Source organism: Diceros bicornis, chromosome 7 (assembly GCF_020826845.1).
Source record: "Diceros bicornis minor isolate mBicDic1 chromosome 7, mDicBic1.mat.cur, whole genome shotgun sequence".
Lineage (NCBI taxonomy): Eukaryota > Metazoa > Chordata > Mammalia > Perissodactyla > Rhinocerotidae > Diceros > Diceros bicornis.
In genome coordinates, this window is record NC_080746.1 from 73,205,550 (window position 1) to 73,220,528 (window position 14,979).

The window sequence follows — 14,979 nt, forward strand, 5'->3', positions numbered from 1 at the left end:
AAAAATATGGAATGACACTCACTAAGTTACTGTGAGTTGGTCAGGGTTGGGGGGGCAAGGATTGAGGCAGTGATAGTAAGGTGTAGAAGAGTAGAAATTGTCTTCAAAGAGTACCTGTGATACAATCCCACTTATGTAAAGTTAAATATGATTTCACAAAGACGGAATGGGCAGCAGGGCGCTGTGATTTCCGGTGACTCTCTCTCTCGGTGTCTCTCTCTGTCTCTCTCTTCTTCTCTCTCTCTCTCTATATATATCCACACACATACATATATGTTCAAATTCTTTACAAAATATAATAGCTATTTTCATGAAGGGAGAGGGAGAAAGGTCATTGGTGAGTTTTTTTTTTTTAACCATTTAAAAGGCAATTTGCTGTAAGAAACCACATGTACACTTTCCATGGTTAAACATTATAAGCCTCGTGGTTAAAAATTACTTTTAGAAGCCCTAGAGTTAAACAGTTGCGTCGTTCAGAAAGTCCTACTCATTCTCATTACATAACAGTAAATACGAAGACGTGATCTCAACTGTGGTGTTGGAGCAGGCCTTTATCTTTCCAGTCCTACTTGAGACCTTTGCCCCACCTCACTGGCCTCATTGGTGCACTTTGTGTGCTTCACTGACTCAGAGTCAAAGCCAAGTCTTACTTCGCCCTGCACAGCTCTACAGGATCTGCCCCCATCCCCACCCTCCGCTGCTCTCACCTCATGCCCCCATCACTCTCTCTGCCTGGCTGACTCTGGCCTCCTTGCTATTCTTCACACATCTCAAGGACACTTGCGCCCCAGAGCCTTTGCACTTGCTGTTCCCTCTCCCTGAAACAATTTGCTCCCCAGTATCCACATGACTCACGGTCTCGTGTCCTTCAAGTCTTGGCTCAAACGTCGCTTCCTCAGTGAGCCTTCTCCGATCCACTTATTTTAAATTGCAATGCCTACTTGCACTTCTACCCCCAGCACTCTCTATCTTTCTCTCCTATACTCTTTTCCTTCATAGCACCAATCACCCCCAACATATTATATACGTTGCTTATTTATTTTGAAAATTACTTTGAAAGTTGACTCTCCTCTCACTTGAATGTAACCTTCACAAGGGAAATGGTTTTTATCTGCTCGTTTGCGGGTACAGCCTAGGGCTTAGAACGGTACTTGGCACATAGTAGGCACCGAATACCTATTTGTAGAATGAGAGAATGATTGGTGCCAGGTGGAGGATGGCTGGAGGCAGGTAACATTGGCGACAGAAAGATTAGTTAGAAGACTGTTGCAAACAAAAGCCGGAGACTAAGGGACTAGAGCCCAGACTGACTGACTGGCCGTGCATCTCGTCTTCTGTCGCAATCTTCAAATGACGTTGAAATCTGTCGTTTTCTAACTTCTTTTTACTTTGTCTTGATTCTTTGGGCAGGTCAAAAGCTCCACAAGAGTGGAGGCTGGGCCTGTTCATCTCCACTTTTTCCAAAGTACCTGGCACTTATGTGATATTAAATATAAGTCACTCAATACATGTTCAGTGCTTCAGCAATGATCTGATATGACTGGATTTTGTTTGACTAAGTGGATTTATTTGATAAAGATCTTAGGTTCTAATGTATATTTTCATGCTGTTGTACTAAATAGAGTTAATTTTGTTCCATTACAAAAGCGATATACATGCTCCTGAAAGAAAATTTAGAAGTTAGAGAAAAGTCAAAAAAAATGAAAAAGGCTTTAGTTTCACCACCCATAAAGAACCATTAGTGTTAGTCTTTCTTTTACATATTTTTTCTAGAAATTGGTTTTTAATATAATGATTGTGTTTACATATTTGCAGACTGCTTTCCCCGTGTTACTTTATGAACACACACCTTTTTCTTTGCTGTGAACTTTTGGGAAACATTATTTTAAAGTGCACACTATATAACCATGTAGTCGTACCATAGCTTACATAACATAACTAATATTTGATATTAGGCTATTCCCACTTTCCTCTTCTTGTAAAGATCTTCTGCTACTCTGTCAGACTCCATTACCTGTTGTTTTTCTGCTCACCTGCCCCCAAAACTTGTGTGCCTCAGTCTTATTATCTGTGAGATGGACATATGAGACATAAGAGGATTAAAGTAAGTGAATGCAAGAAACAGTGCTGAGCATATGGTAGGTGTTGAATAAACATAAAACAGGTTGGAAGGGAAACCTCTGGAAATTGTGGAGTGTTGATTGCCAACATGGCGCTGTTCCCTGGCTGCAGGCCACACCTGATGCAGGTGGACTCGGTCCAGCGCTGGATGGAGGACCTGAAGCTCATGACCGAGTGCGAGTGCATGTGTGTCCTGCAGGCGAAGCCCATCAGCTTGGAGGAGGAGGCACAGGGTGACCTCATCCTGGCAGGCGGCCCTAGCCTTAGAGACCCCCTGCAGCTGCTGCTCAAGCGGGGCTGGGCCATCAACACCGAGCTGCGCAGAATCGGGCAGAAGCTGGCCCAGGACCGCTGGGCGCGCGTCCATAGCATGAGCGTGCGTCTGACCTGCCACGCCCGCTCCATGGTCAGTGAGTACAGCGCTGTCAGCAGGAGCTCCTCACAGGAGATGGGCCAGGTCAGTTGCCCTGGGATGGGCATGAGTGGGCACTTGGAATGGGCATTCCTTCTAGAAGAATGGGTCTGAATTGTGTGGAGTCTGAACTCTTCCTGCCCCAGGGGTCTTTCTCCTCTTCTAGTAAAGCAGGGAAGACAGTAAGAACATTTATTGAGTATCTACTCTGTGCTAGGAATTGTGCTAGGTGTTTTCACACACATCCCGTTTAACCTGCACGACCTGTGATGCAGACATAACCACTGTGAGAGGGTGTGCAATGGCTAAGTATGCCTACTGTAATGCCAGACTGCCTGGGTTCAAATGTTGCTCCCCTGTGTGACCTTGGCAAGTTACTTAACTTCTCTGTGCCCCATTTTCATCATCCTCATGAGTATAATAATAGTATTTATTTCATAGATCTGTTGTGAGGTCTGAGTTATTACATGTAAAACGGTAAAAAAGTTGATTAAAAACGTTAGCTAGTATTATTGCCCTCGCTTTATAAATGAGGAAACAGAAAGTCAGGGAGCATAAGTAACTTGCCCAAAGTTACTCAGCGAATGGTGTAAGTGGGATTCAACCTAAGCCTTTCTGATTCCAAAGCCCATGCTTTTGAATCTTCTTTTCAGTGCAAAGTAAACCATTGAAAATTCCCCTTATCGTGACTTTTCTTTCCTCTGGTGTCCACTTTCCACCTTAGTGCTTTACCCTTTTCCTTGCTCCACTTCACAGACAGTAAACTTCTATTCACCCTTTGAAACCCAGCTCAAATGCCCCTTCCTCTCTGAAGCTTCCCAGATCCCCCAGCATAACTAATTACTCAGTTTTATTTTATTTATTTATTTTTTGCTGAGGAAGATTGGCCCTGAACTAACACTTGTGCCCATCTTCCTCTATTTTGAATATGGGATGTTGCCACAGCATGGCTTGATAAGCTGTGCATAGGTCTGCCCCCGAGATTGGGACTTGCGAACCCTGGGCCGTCAAAGTGGAGTGTGCGAACTTAACCACTATGCCACCGGGCTGGCCCCTCAGTTTTATTTTTTGAGCTTCCAAAGCAGCTAATAATGATCTCCTTTGCCATCCACATCACACTGTGTCATAGCTTATGTGCCTGTTTCTCAAATCAGATGACTCGATTCCTCATCTTTATGCCCTGGAGGGCCCAGCCCAGTGGTTGCTCCTCAGCCAAGGCTTATTCCATTGAGTCAACTTGATCTCTTTTTCTACAGATTGAGAAGCTGCTAATGGAGAAGTGCTCAGAGCTCTCAGCAGTCACAGAGAGGTAAATCTGGACCCTGGGTCTCCCAGGATCTACCCCCTGTCCTCAGGCAGGGGAAGGGGCTGGCATCCGCTCCCAGAGGGAGAGTGGGAGTGTGGGGGGAGGGACCGTGTGCGGTTCTGGAGTTTGCTTTTGCTGACTTTTATAAGAAAACTTAAAAGACTCTGAGGATTTTCTGCCCCATTTTCAGATCCTAGGGAGACTGTAGATGGCAGAGGAGAGGCCTGGGCATAGGAAGTAAGAGGATTCTTGAGGGCTGGTCTCAAGGAGAGGGTTTCTCAGAGCTTTGGGAAGGCCCCCAAATCCCCAAAGTCAAGGCAAAGTGAAGACAGACACTCACGCCCTTATACTCACACACACGTAGACAAGGGGTTCACAGACACTCACTCGCTCATACATAGATATATAAACACACACTCACGCCGGCACAGAAGTACACTCGCGCCCTCTTCAACATATCTCACACATGTAAACATACATATGTTTACACTCAGACCCATACACACACTCAACCTCAATGTATACACACCCAGATGTGTGTTGACACTCCTTCACCTTTTCCAGCCCCCCAGCCCTGAAAGAAAACCCTGGAACTTGGCATCCCCTAAGCTCCCATGGAGTCTTTGGCCTTCCAGTGTGGAACATTCTCAGGCCATAGGGGTACATTTGAGCCTGATCCTGCCCTGTTCTTTCTCTCTAGGGAGAAAATCCTCAAGGCTCCTCTGTGCACATTGTAAGCAGCCCTCCCTTAAAGGGGCCCAGGCAGTGCCATAGACCTTTAGGGTGAGCCCCGGCTTTCCTGGATCACCAGCGCCCCTCCTCTGCTGCTCCCTTCCCCCAGCCCTCGACCCTGGCCTCCATGGTGGCAGGTCCTCCTGGGGAGATCCCCAGAGGCATGGATTTGGCCACCTTCTGATGGCCTTTCTTCCCAGTGACATGGACGTTAGCTTCCATCTCAGGCCAGCGTTTCTCTGAACACTAGGAGTCCAGGAGATGAGCCAGCTATGGAATATTCCTAGGCTGCTTTCACCCCACACCAGGCCCGCAGCAGGCCCGGAGCTGGCCCCTGCAATGGCCGGGGGCTGACCACCTGGCCCTTCCAGTGACACACCCCATGGTTTCTTTTCCCCAGGTGCCTTCAGGTTGAGAATGAGCATGTCCTGAAGTCGATGAAGGCCTGCGTGAGTGAGACCCTGAGCACGCTGGGCCAGCACTTTAGCCAGCTGCTGGAGCTGGCCCTGACCCGGGAGGTGCAGGTCAGTGCAGGCCGGGCTGTGGAGAGGGCGTTCACGGAGACTCCTGGGGAGGGAGGTGGGCAGAGGGATGGGACCCGGCTGAGGGAAGCTCTGAGGTGACCTTTCCTGGGCGACATCCTCCTAAGACTGCCAAAGTGAACTCCGTCCCCTGAAAGATGGGACTGTCAGAGCTGAGCGGAGGCTTCCCAAGCATTTAGCCCAACTCTCCCTTTTCCAGATGTGAAAACTGGAGCCCAGAGAAGGAAGAGACTTATCTAAGGCCACACGGCAAGGCAGTGGCAGAGCCCAGCATCTCCCAATTGCACTTTCAGTGTTGTTTTCACCACCTGAAATCTTCTTTGTTGAGTTACTGTTCACAGTGTACACAGTGGATCCTTACTATCCTGAAAGCCTTAAGGCACCTGCAGAGAACAAACCAATTCTGGAAACCCTGGCAATAGAGAAGAATCTAGAAAGGTCATATAGTCCGAGCCCTGCCTCTAGGCAGGCTCCTGTTTGATTCCAGAAAGAGGGAGGGCTCTGGAGCTTGAAGATCGACTTTCAAACTGTGGTTTACCATGGGACCTTGGTCATGTCCCTTAACCTCTTAGCCTCATTTTCCTCATCTATAAAGTAAAAGCCTTCCCCGGAAGAGAAGTGAGAGGATTAAGAAGACAGCATATGGAAAGTGCTAGCACATACTACGGGTTAAATATATGTCATTTCCCCCTCTTGCCTTTCCCTATTTTAAAAACCTCCCAGAAAAGCAGATTCCATAAGGTTTTCATTATGAAAGGTATTTACATGTTATTTATGGTTACAGAAATATTGTGTTACATATTTGCCATTTTTTTCCCACCATCAAATAAAAGCCTTCCACAAATAACAAATCCCTTCCCATATCGACTTCTCTCCAAACTCAGCCTTGCCACTGAGCCCAGAGTTTCTTTTCTATCTTTCCTGTGTGTCTGGCTCATTTCACACAGGGCCCAGGTCCTTCTGGCCTGGCTTACCTGCTGGTCAGTGCAGCTTGCCCCCTGAATTCTCACCCGTGCAGCCCCGAAGGTCTGCGAAGTCTATGCTCCCTGTCCTGAGAGGCTGGGACAAGGGCAAGGAAGGGCCAATGGCTGGGTTGCTGGGCCCGGCACTCAGAGCTGATGAGCAAATGCTGACAGGCACATGTAGGAGCGGGCCAGTGTCCCAAACTGAACCATTAAGTCCCAGGGGACCCAGTAGAACATGGGGGCCAAAATGGGTGAAGGAATTGAGGGAGTGATGAGCAAGGGATATTGAAGTTAGTAGTGAGAGGAGGGGAGCCTGGAGGAATTTTTGAGCAGGGGCCCAGGTGCCTGCTGATGGTTTTTATGCCATTTTTGTGCCCTCTTGCCTGGAAGTACCAGGTTCAATGAAAAGGGTTGAAATGGAATAGTTACGTTGGGTTGTAAATGGAAGCCAGCTGGTTTAGAAGTAGTCGTCAGCTCTGTCTACCGGGAGCAAAGGGGTTGGGTGTCTTTCTGATGCTCTAGGTCACAGAATCCTGGGAAAAGTTCTCTGGGCTGCCAGGAGCCTACTTGGACCTTTTGGACTCTGTATCTGATTTCCCGGGGCACTGGGTCCTTTCTGTTTCTTCCTCATCCTGACCTTTTTCAAGATGGAATTCCTGATCCAGTGCGTCTACTTCCCTGGCTAAGTCCTGCCCCATCCCCAGGTCTGACCACCTGGGTCACTGATGCTTGGCCTGGGTGCTGAGCTGGATCAGCTGCTCCTGTGTTAGAATTTGGTCACCCATTGACCTCCCTCTCCTGAGCGTGGAGACAGAGTTCTGTCCTCCATTCCTCTACATTTTTGTTAGCTTCCTGATCACCCTCCTTTCCTTGCAGCATGCCCCATGATGTCCCCTAAGCTCTCCTACGGGCGGAGTTTGCCATGCTTGTAATATTTCTTGGCTGATCTTTACCTTCTTTTTACTTTGGAAAGTTTCCATATGGGACAGCAGTGACATGGGGAGATATGTTGGCTGAAGGCAGGGTAATTTGGGTTCAGTCTTGTAAGCATCTGTTTCCTAAACTAGTGCTTTAGCATGTTAGTACTTACACAAGGATCCTATATTTGGATTGTAAAGGTTGACAGAAATAAAATTAAGCCCACTTCTTTGCATCAGAGTTTCTTAATGTGCCATTCTGCATTACAAATCTTCTAAACGGTCCTCAAACATTCATAACATTTCTTGTCTGACCTGTAGCTTCCATAGATAGGGATTTTCGAGTGTTTTTTTCATGGATATATCTGTAGTGATTAGAACAGTACCTGGCATATAGTAAGCACTCAATAAAGATTTATTAGTGAATGAATATTAAGCAGTATATTCAAAACTTACATGATCACAGATCTTTTTTATTCTTAAAGCACCTTTTCACTTATTCTGGGGTGTTGGTGTTTCAGGAAACGCAATTTGGGAAATGCTTTTCTTTTTTCACTAGGGAGCCATGTAGACTCTTGAGCAGAGGAACAATGTTCTTCCCACCCCACTCCCACACCCTGCCACAAAAGAATATTACGTGGTGGAACTGTGCTTTCTACGAAGGCGGTGATAATCTAGCACTACGCTGCATTGGTCTGCCCCATCCTGGAATATTATGTCCAGTGCCAGGTCCCAGATGTGTCATTGACAAAGACTGTGCTCTGGGGGGTTCCAAGGAGGGTGGGGAAGGGCTGAAGATCAAGATATGTGGGGCATAGTTGGAGGAGCAGGGGATGTTTAATCTAAGGATGGACACTCTGCTACCTCCGAAGTTCTGTGCTTTGGGACCCCAAAGGGAAGAAGGACCTTGGGTCAGTGGAGTGAATCTACAGGACATTCCATGTAAAAAGGAATTTGCGAGGCAATAGGGCTTAAGGAAACCTTAGGAACTTCCCATCACTGAGATGGGCAAGTCATGCCTGGGAGGATGTTGGCAGTAAATGGAGGTTGAGCTGAATGACTTGGAAGGTTTCTTCTAATTATGATAGTATGGAATTCTATGAATGTGGACATTGTGAGGTAACAGACTGGGCATGGAGTTTGGAGGCATATCAGGGTTCAAATCCTGACCATGCTACTTACTGGGTATGCAAACTTGAGCAAGTTACTCAATTTCTCTGACCCTCAGTTTCCTCACCTCTACAGTGGGTTGTTGTTAGGATTAAATGAGACAACACATGAGTAATGGGTGGCACTCTTCTGATTGTGTCAACTGCTTTATTCACTAGAGACTTGATCTGACTCAAGAGAAATCAACAATGAGCTTTGCTAAAAGAACTCCTAATCACCTAGTTAACTGTTTATTAAGATAATTTAACTACTTGATGGAAAAATTTAAGGCTTAAATGTTAGAAGCCACCAATGGGAAATTAATGAGCATTGATGATTAGACTATCTGGGAATAAAGGATTAGCCTTGTAGGAGGGAAGAGGAGAAGATTTGACTTCCAAAAATTGATTTACTTGTAGAGGACTTCTAGGGGACTCTCCATTGCATAGGTCAACTCTCACCTGTACTTTTGAATCCTTGTTTCTGCTTCATGTGGATAGATGTTATATTCATTCATCCTTTCATTCCATCAAGCAATTTTTATTTTAGTTTAAATAGCACCCTTAGTCTAATAAAACTGATTGGGGAATGTATCTTTGGCTCTGCGGCTAAATGAGCATGTTAAGCCTTCACCTCACAGCTAAATTTCCCCTCCCCAGCCCAGGCAGAGCTGGAGAACCTCAGGCCTCACCTGAGGGACAAGCACTTATCCTGTGACAGACATCAGACCAGAGGGACACTTCCTAAGAGAAGAGAGACAGGCACTAAGCTGAACATACTCAGTTCCTTCTTCCTAACTCACTGACTCCTCTCTCAGTGAGATGACATGGAGTGGTGGGCAGTGAGGCCAGCAGAGGTGGTGGTGCTGAAATCCCTACCTACAGGGACAGAAGGAGTGGGGACCAAGTACTACCCCTTAGCGGTTCACAGTTCTTGTCCTGTTATCTTATTTGCCTTATCCATCAGGCTGTGGTCAGGCAGGAGTGGGGCTGGGCCCCCAGGGCAAGGAGGTCGTCTGCCTGTGGGGCAATTCTTCCCCACCTTAATGAATCCATTCCCCCAAATAATAGCCCCTACTGCTTTGTAGATCCTTCTGGAATCATAGTGGGCAATTTAGACTTTTCTCTCAGAAGGCTCAGAAAGGACTCATAATAATTACGTTCATTAAATTACCTCTAAGGAGGTTTTGTAACTAATGCTCAAAATTTGCTTTCCTCTTCTATTTCCCACTCTCAGATTTTGCTTAGCTATGTCGTCCACTATAAGTAATCAAAGGCTGCAATGTGATTAAATAGCAGCATAAAGATAATCCAAACATACTTGCCAGATGAGAAATATGAAGTTATTCAAAATTTTAAAATAGTCTCCAATTTCATTTTAAAGTTCCCTTGGAGAAAATAAAATAAAAGGAAAAAAACCAAAAAACTGAATTCCTTTACTCTTAGGAATAATTCAAAGTCCCAAATTCTTAGATTCACACCGTTCTCTTCAGTTTTCTTACTCAGCTCATCTTGGCCAGGAGGGTCGCATCCCAGTGTGGGTGTGCAGCTGTGTTTCCTTGGGCAGCTGAGTCCAGGCTGACTCTCCAGCAATGGGAGTGGCTCCTTCATGGCTTCTCAATTTGTACCGCTCTTTCCTGACCATACTTGAAAGGGCCCAAGAGTTAGTATCGTGGATACACAATATTCTCACAGCACTACCCCTACACTCACAGAAGCTAAAACAGGCCATCCCCAATCCCTAGGGAGGAATTCCAGGCAACATTTCTCCCGGGACTCTGCCTTTAGGCTTCCCAAAGGCCCTAACAGATACTCATCTGCAGTTGGGAGAAAGAGGGTGGGTGACAGATACCGTCTTGGTTGCATCCGTGGCAGGCTATCAGTTTATTTCAGCTGTCCAATAGTCCACAAGGATTTATGAACATACATTTACTGGGGGAAAGCATCCACCATAGGTTAATTGTGGTATGATTTTTACCATATATGGGAGAAAAATGTCTCCTTTCTCATTCAAGGGCATTTGATATGTTTTTTTCTTCCTGCAAAGTCAGGGATTTGTAATTCCTTCACAAGGACTTGCTTGATTTGCATTCTTTCCCATCCAGCATTTTCAGCATTTCTCCATTTCTAGCTCCCCTCTTAATGCTGTGTTTCTGCCACTGCTTGAGGTGACTTTGGCTGGTGGTCTTCAAAGCACTTCAAAAGTATTGCATTCTCCAAGTTCCCCAAGATTTCCTAGGAGAAACGCTAGCACATATACTTTTAAGGAAATCAATTTCCAGACCTTCAATTTTCATTTGTTTTCTTTCCTACAAATGATCTTCCTAGTAACCTACAGAGTTTTTAATAGCCCTTCTATTACTTTCCAAAAGAAAGGCATACTCCTCATCCATCCCAAATCTTAGAGGGCATTGTCCTGCTGTGCAAAAACCTTGTAGTGAGAGCTGGGAGATCAAACAAAGAAGAAGCCTTCATTCATGAATCACAAACCCTTAGGCCTCCATGAATTATTTTGTGTTTTTTACGTATTTCTATATTTTGCCCATTGTGGGGATTTTCTGAATCCAGATGCATGGTAGAATGGTCGAGTGTGTGTGCGTGTATGTGTGGGTGTTTGCGTGTGTGTTGGAGGGGTGGTTATGAAAAGTTTCCAGTTTATCTTATCCCTTCCATCTCCGTTTATTCTCAAATCGTGCATGGCTCTTGAGGGACATTCTCCTTAGAAAAACCAACGAGAGCATTGGGTAGGATACATCACACACCAAAAATGTCTTTTTTGGCACATATTTAAATGCAAGCAATTCCTTTCAGCTATATTTCATGCTCAATCCTAGAATATGTCATTAACTGGAAAGAAAAGTATCTTTGAAGAGCCAAAGACTCTAAAAGTTAATGATACTGATTCTTTTAAATGTAACTGGAATAGCTTTGAGGACAACCAAATTTTTCAAGATATATTGGGTAAAATCCACAGATACAAATTTTATGTGATTTCTTTTTCAGATTTGGTGCGCATTATTTAAGAAAGCAGTTAAAGCCTATTTTGTCAAAATATTTTATGAAATATTTATACTAATTTCTACTTCCTGTTAGCAAAAGATAAAATTAATTGTTAGCAGCTGGACTAATTAGATTTAAGCAGTAAATACCTTTTTCCTTCTTTAAATACGCAGGGAAGTTTGATCATGAGAACTACTAAAAATAATCGAATGATTTCTGATATATTTATTCTCAGATCTTATTTAATTATTCCTTAAAATGAACACTGATGTTCATTACATATACACACCTATTTACTGAAGGAATACAATGCCTTTTATCATATTCCTAGATTTATAATTAATTTACAATGTTAGCTACATATTACTTTGTGTTATTAAAAGTTTAGTAAATTGTTTTATTTTGGCTTTATAACATATACAAATAAATCAAATTTTATTTTAGGCCTACATTATTTTACTATTGACAGTTTTTAGCATTTTACCTTAGAGAATGATTTCTATAATTATTTGTCAGTGTTTTTTAGCCTTTCTTGAAACATATATCAAACATTTTTTAATTAAAAATGAAATCAGGGCTATATTGAGAGAAAGTTAAGTTGACTTGGCTGATTGACGACAAAAAGAACTGTTTTTGCCAATTAAGTTATAGGGTGGGTATTTTCCATAAATTAAATAAGCAAAAACTGTAGCTTCCAGGTTTTGATAAAATGTATTTGAAACACACAAAAATACTTGATTAAAAAATTGTATTGGCAATGAAATTAATAATATTTTGATTTTCCTAATCCTTTCTGAATAACTTGGATAACCCAAGGTGCTCTAAGTAAGAGTGATGAGTATAATTAATAGTTATTTGATAAGTCTTGGTAAAGTACTTTTGGAATTCTTCCCAGAAATTGAGATAGTAATGAATGACTCTAATGATTGGGAACAAATGCTTTTGTGAGTCGAATGGTTTCCAATTCCTTGCTTCTACCAATTTAGAGGAGTTATCAGCTGACAGATCATTAAGAGTAGTGTTTGATGATAGATCACCATGTGAATACATAACTCAGAATGTGTTCAAAGGGTTGAGCAACTTGGTTGTACAAATTCATCCCATTGCTCTCCATGGATTTATGAGAACAAGATTTTTCAAGGTTTACATCTAAAAATATAGCATTAAGTCAATATTCAATCATGGATACATGAATGAATGAGAAAGGCTAAAAAGGATACAAAACCTCATTTATCTCATTAAGAGATATATTTATAATAATTTTCATTTTTATGATTTATAATTATTTATTAAAATTTATAATCTATGTTGTTTTGACCAATTGTATTGATAATAATCGTAGCAGTAATTCAAATTCAAGAAGGGATTGTTTTTAAACACTTAGAGCCTTACTGTCACAGGAAATAAGATAAAATTTCAAATTTCAATGATAAGTATGATAAGGGTGATCAATAAAATACTTTGAAATTTAAATGTCTTACATTAAGATAAAATTCTGAGGGAGAATTGGAATGGGAATATAAATTTAAAGATGAAAAGAAAAGATGCAAAATGTTCAAATGTTAAAGAAAGAGATTATTCACGTATTTTTAAATGGATGATGCTGGTATCAAGTTGTTTTGGTATTTAGATTCCTTTGAATACATCTAAAAGAGTATTCAATGTATTCAATGAATTTATTTTATGTCAATATTTATAATCTGCTGGAAATTACATCTTTTCCAACTTTGTTCTTTAAACTTATGAGGAAAAATTTTACTTGTCAAAATTAAAATGTACAAAGCATCATATAGTTTTAAAAATTCTTTTAGAACTAACTTAGAAAAAAAATTGGCATAGGATACACAGACCCCCTTTATTCTATAGCATGATGGCTATTGTCCCTGCCTCTTGCTAGAGAATTGCTTAGGCCTTAAGATCTGTCTTCTAGGGAGACTTTCCTCTGATGCTCCTGAAGTCTGGCCCCTTATGGGCCTCCTGAGGACCAGTCCCTCTGCCATGCACTTCTCAGAACACTGACTTTCCATATATTTTGAATATTTTAGCCTTGAGTTGCATTTCTTTTGCTACATCTTTTTATTTTTGCAGTAATGAACTGCTCCTCCAGTGTTCTCTTTCCTTCTGTTAATCCTCTACTCCTTTCTGAGAAACTCAGCTGACTTTCTAACAGTTCACTCTGCTTCTCGTTGGGTCTCTTTCTCTTTCTAACGCACGGAATGAGCACTAGTTGCTGGATCTGAGCAGCTTTCCCACTTGAACTTCTCTTTCCTTTCTGGCACATCCTTTTGTTTTTCCAAAAAACTCTTTTAGATTTTGAGATTTCCCTGATTGAGAGAAGTGAAATCAATTAAGGTCTGAGTCTACCCCAAACCCTCCTGTTCTAAGAAATCTTGTCCACATTTGCCCCCCTAAGTTGGATATTCCTACCCAGGAGATATTTTCCCATCAGACCAATGGCTAATCCAAGCCTGGATTCAGTTATTATTTTGTCTATCTCCTCTATAATATGTCCGATCTTTCTAAGCCTTTCCTCAGAGTCTAATTCATGCATTTATTCAATATGTTCTCATAGGACACAGGCAATACTATATTCTCATTTTCAAAACATTTCAGCTGGAAATTTATCTAGTAATCCTTTGAGTATTTCCTACTGATCTCTGTAGTCTTTTCCTGTGTTCCAGAACTCTATTAATGTATAACAAACAACCCCAACAACAATCATTTTTGTTATATCTCATAATTTTAAGGGCCAAGAATTTGGCAGGGCTTGGCTAAATGAGTCTTCTGTTCCCTGTGGCATCAACAGAGGTCGCTTGGTGGTATTCAGTTGGCAGATGGTTTGGAGAGTCTTAGAAAGCTTCATCACATGTATGGTGCCTTGGAGGGGATGACTGGAAAGATGGTCTCAGCTGAGAGTATTGATCAGGGATCCTACACATTGCTTCTCCAGCATGACAGTCTCAGAGTTATCAAACTTCTTATATGGTAGCTTAGGACTCTGGAAAGAATGTTCCACGAAGCCTGGGTGGCAGCTTCAAGGTTTCTTATGATCTAGCTTTGGAAGTCCTGGAACATTATTTCTAAGTGCTGGCTTCTATTGGTCAAGCAAGTCTCTGAGACCAGCCCAAATTCAAAAGGGGGGAAGCTACCTCTCTGTGGGAGGACTAGCAAAGATTTGTGGCCATCTGTAATCTACCATACCCTGTCAAATCTGCCCACAGTTATGTAATCCTTTTGCACAGCTGGGCTGCCATAACCATATCTAACTGTGGATTCTCTATCTGAAGCTTTAGGAAGAGGCTTCACAATATTTTCTGGGCTCCCTCTGAAGTACTCATTCCAGGCTGATTTGAGAGTTTATCTCTCCTGATAAATTTCACTGGGTTGCAGTCACTCTTTCTTTTCAAGATACAATTAAACATATATCCTCCTTTTTGAATTCCTTATTTAGAGCAGTTAGATTGTGTGCATCTCCTTAATCCTTTTTTATCCCTTTCTCCTGGTCTTCAAGATCTTACTTTTTTGTTTCATATCTGCCTAGTTTGTCTTTAAAAAAAAAATTCTGTCATTCAGCCTAATCAGTCTATCTTCTTTATTTTGTTTCCATTCTTTCATGACTCTTCTCATGATATAGGAGGGAGCATATTTTTAAAATTTCTCTAATTCCTACTTGATTTCCTGAAAAAACTTGATTTTAGAGACCGTGTTAGTTTGAAGCTGACACCAAGGTGGGATACGATAAGAGATGCCTGTGAAGAATAAAGGGGAGGAAGCAGGAGCAGGCATGGAAAAACACATTGCTCATCTGACAACTTTCGAGAAGGAAAAGGGGGAAG

The 14,979-nt window shown here is 42.5% G+C and overlaps 1 protein-coding gene across 1 annotated transcript in view; it reads left to right on the plus strand.

Moving 5' to 3' along the window:
- The window catches only part of INSC (INSC spindle orientation adaptor protein), a 126,973-nt gene that overhangs the window by 58,584 nt on the left and 53,410 nt on the right, over positions 1-14,979 (plus strand). The window contains exons 3-5 of the mRNA XM_058544693.1: positions 2,233-2,578; positions 3,790-3,842; positions 4,972-5,095. Of these exons, the coding sequence (XP_058400676.1) occupies positions 2,233-2,578; positions 3,790-3,842; positions 4,972-5,095 (523 nt within the window). The remainder of the gene's footprint in view (positions 1-2,232; positions 2,579-3,789; positions 3,843-4,971; positions 5,096-14,979) is intronic.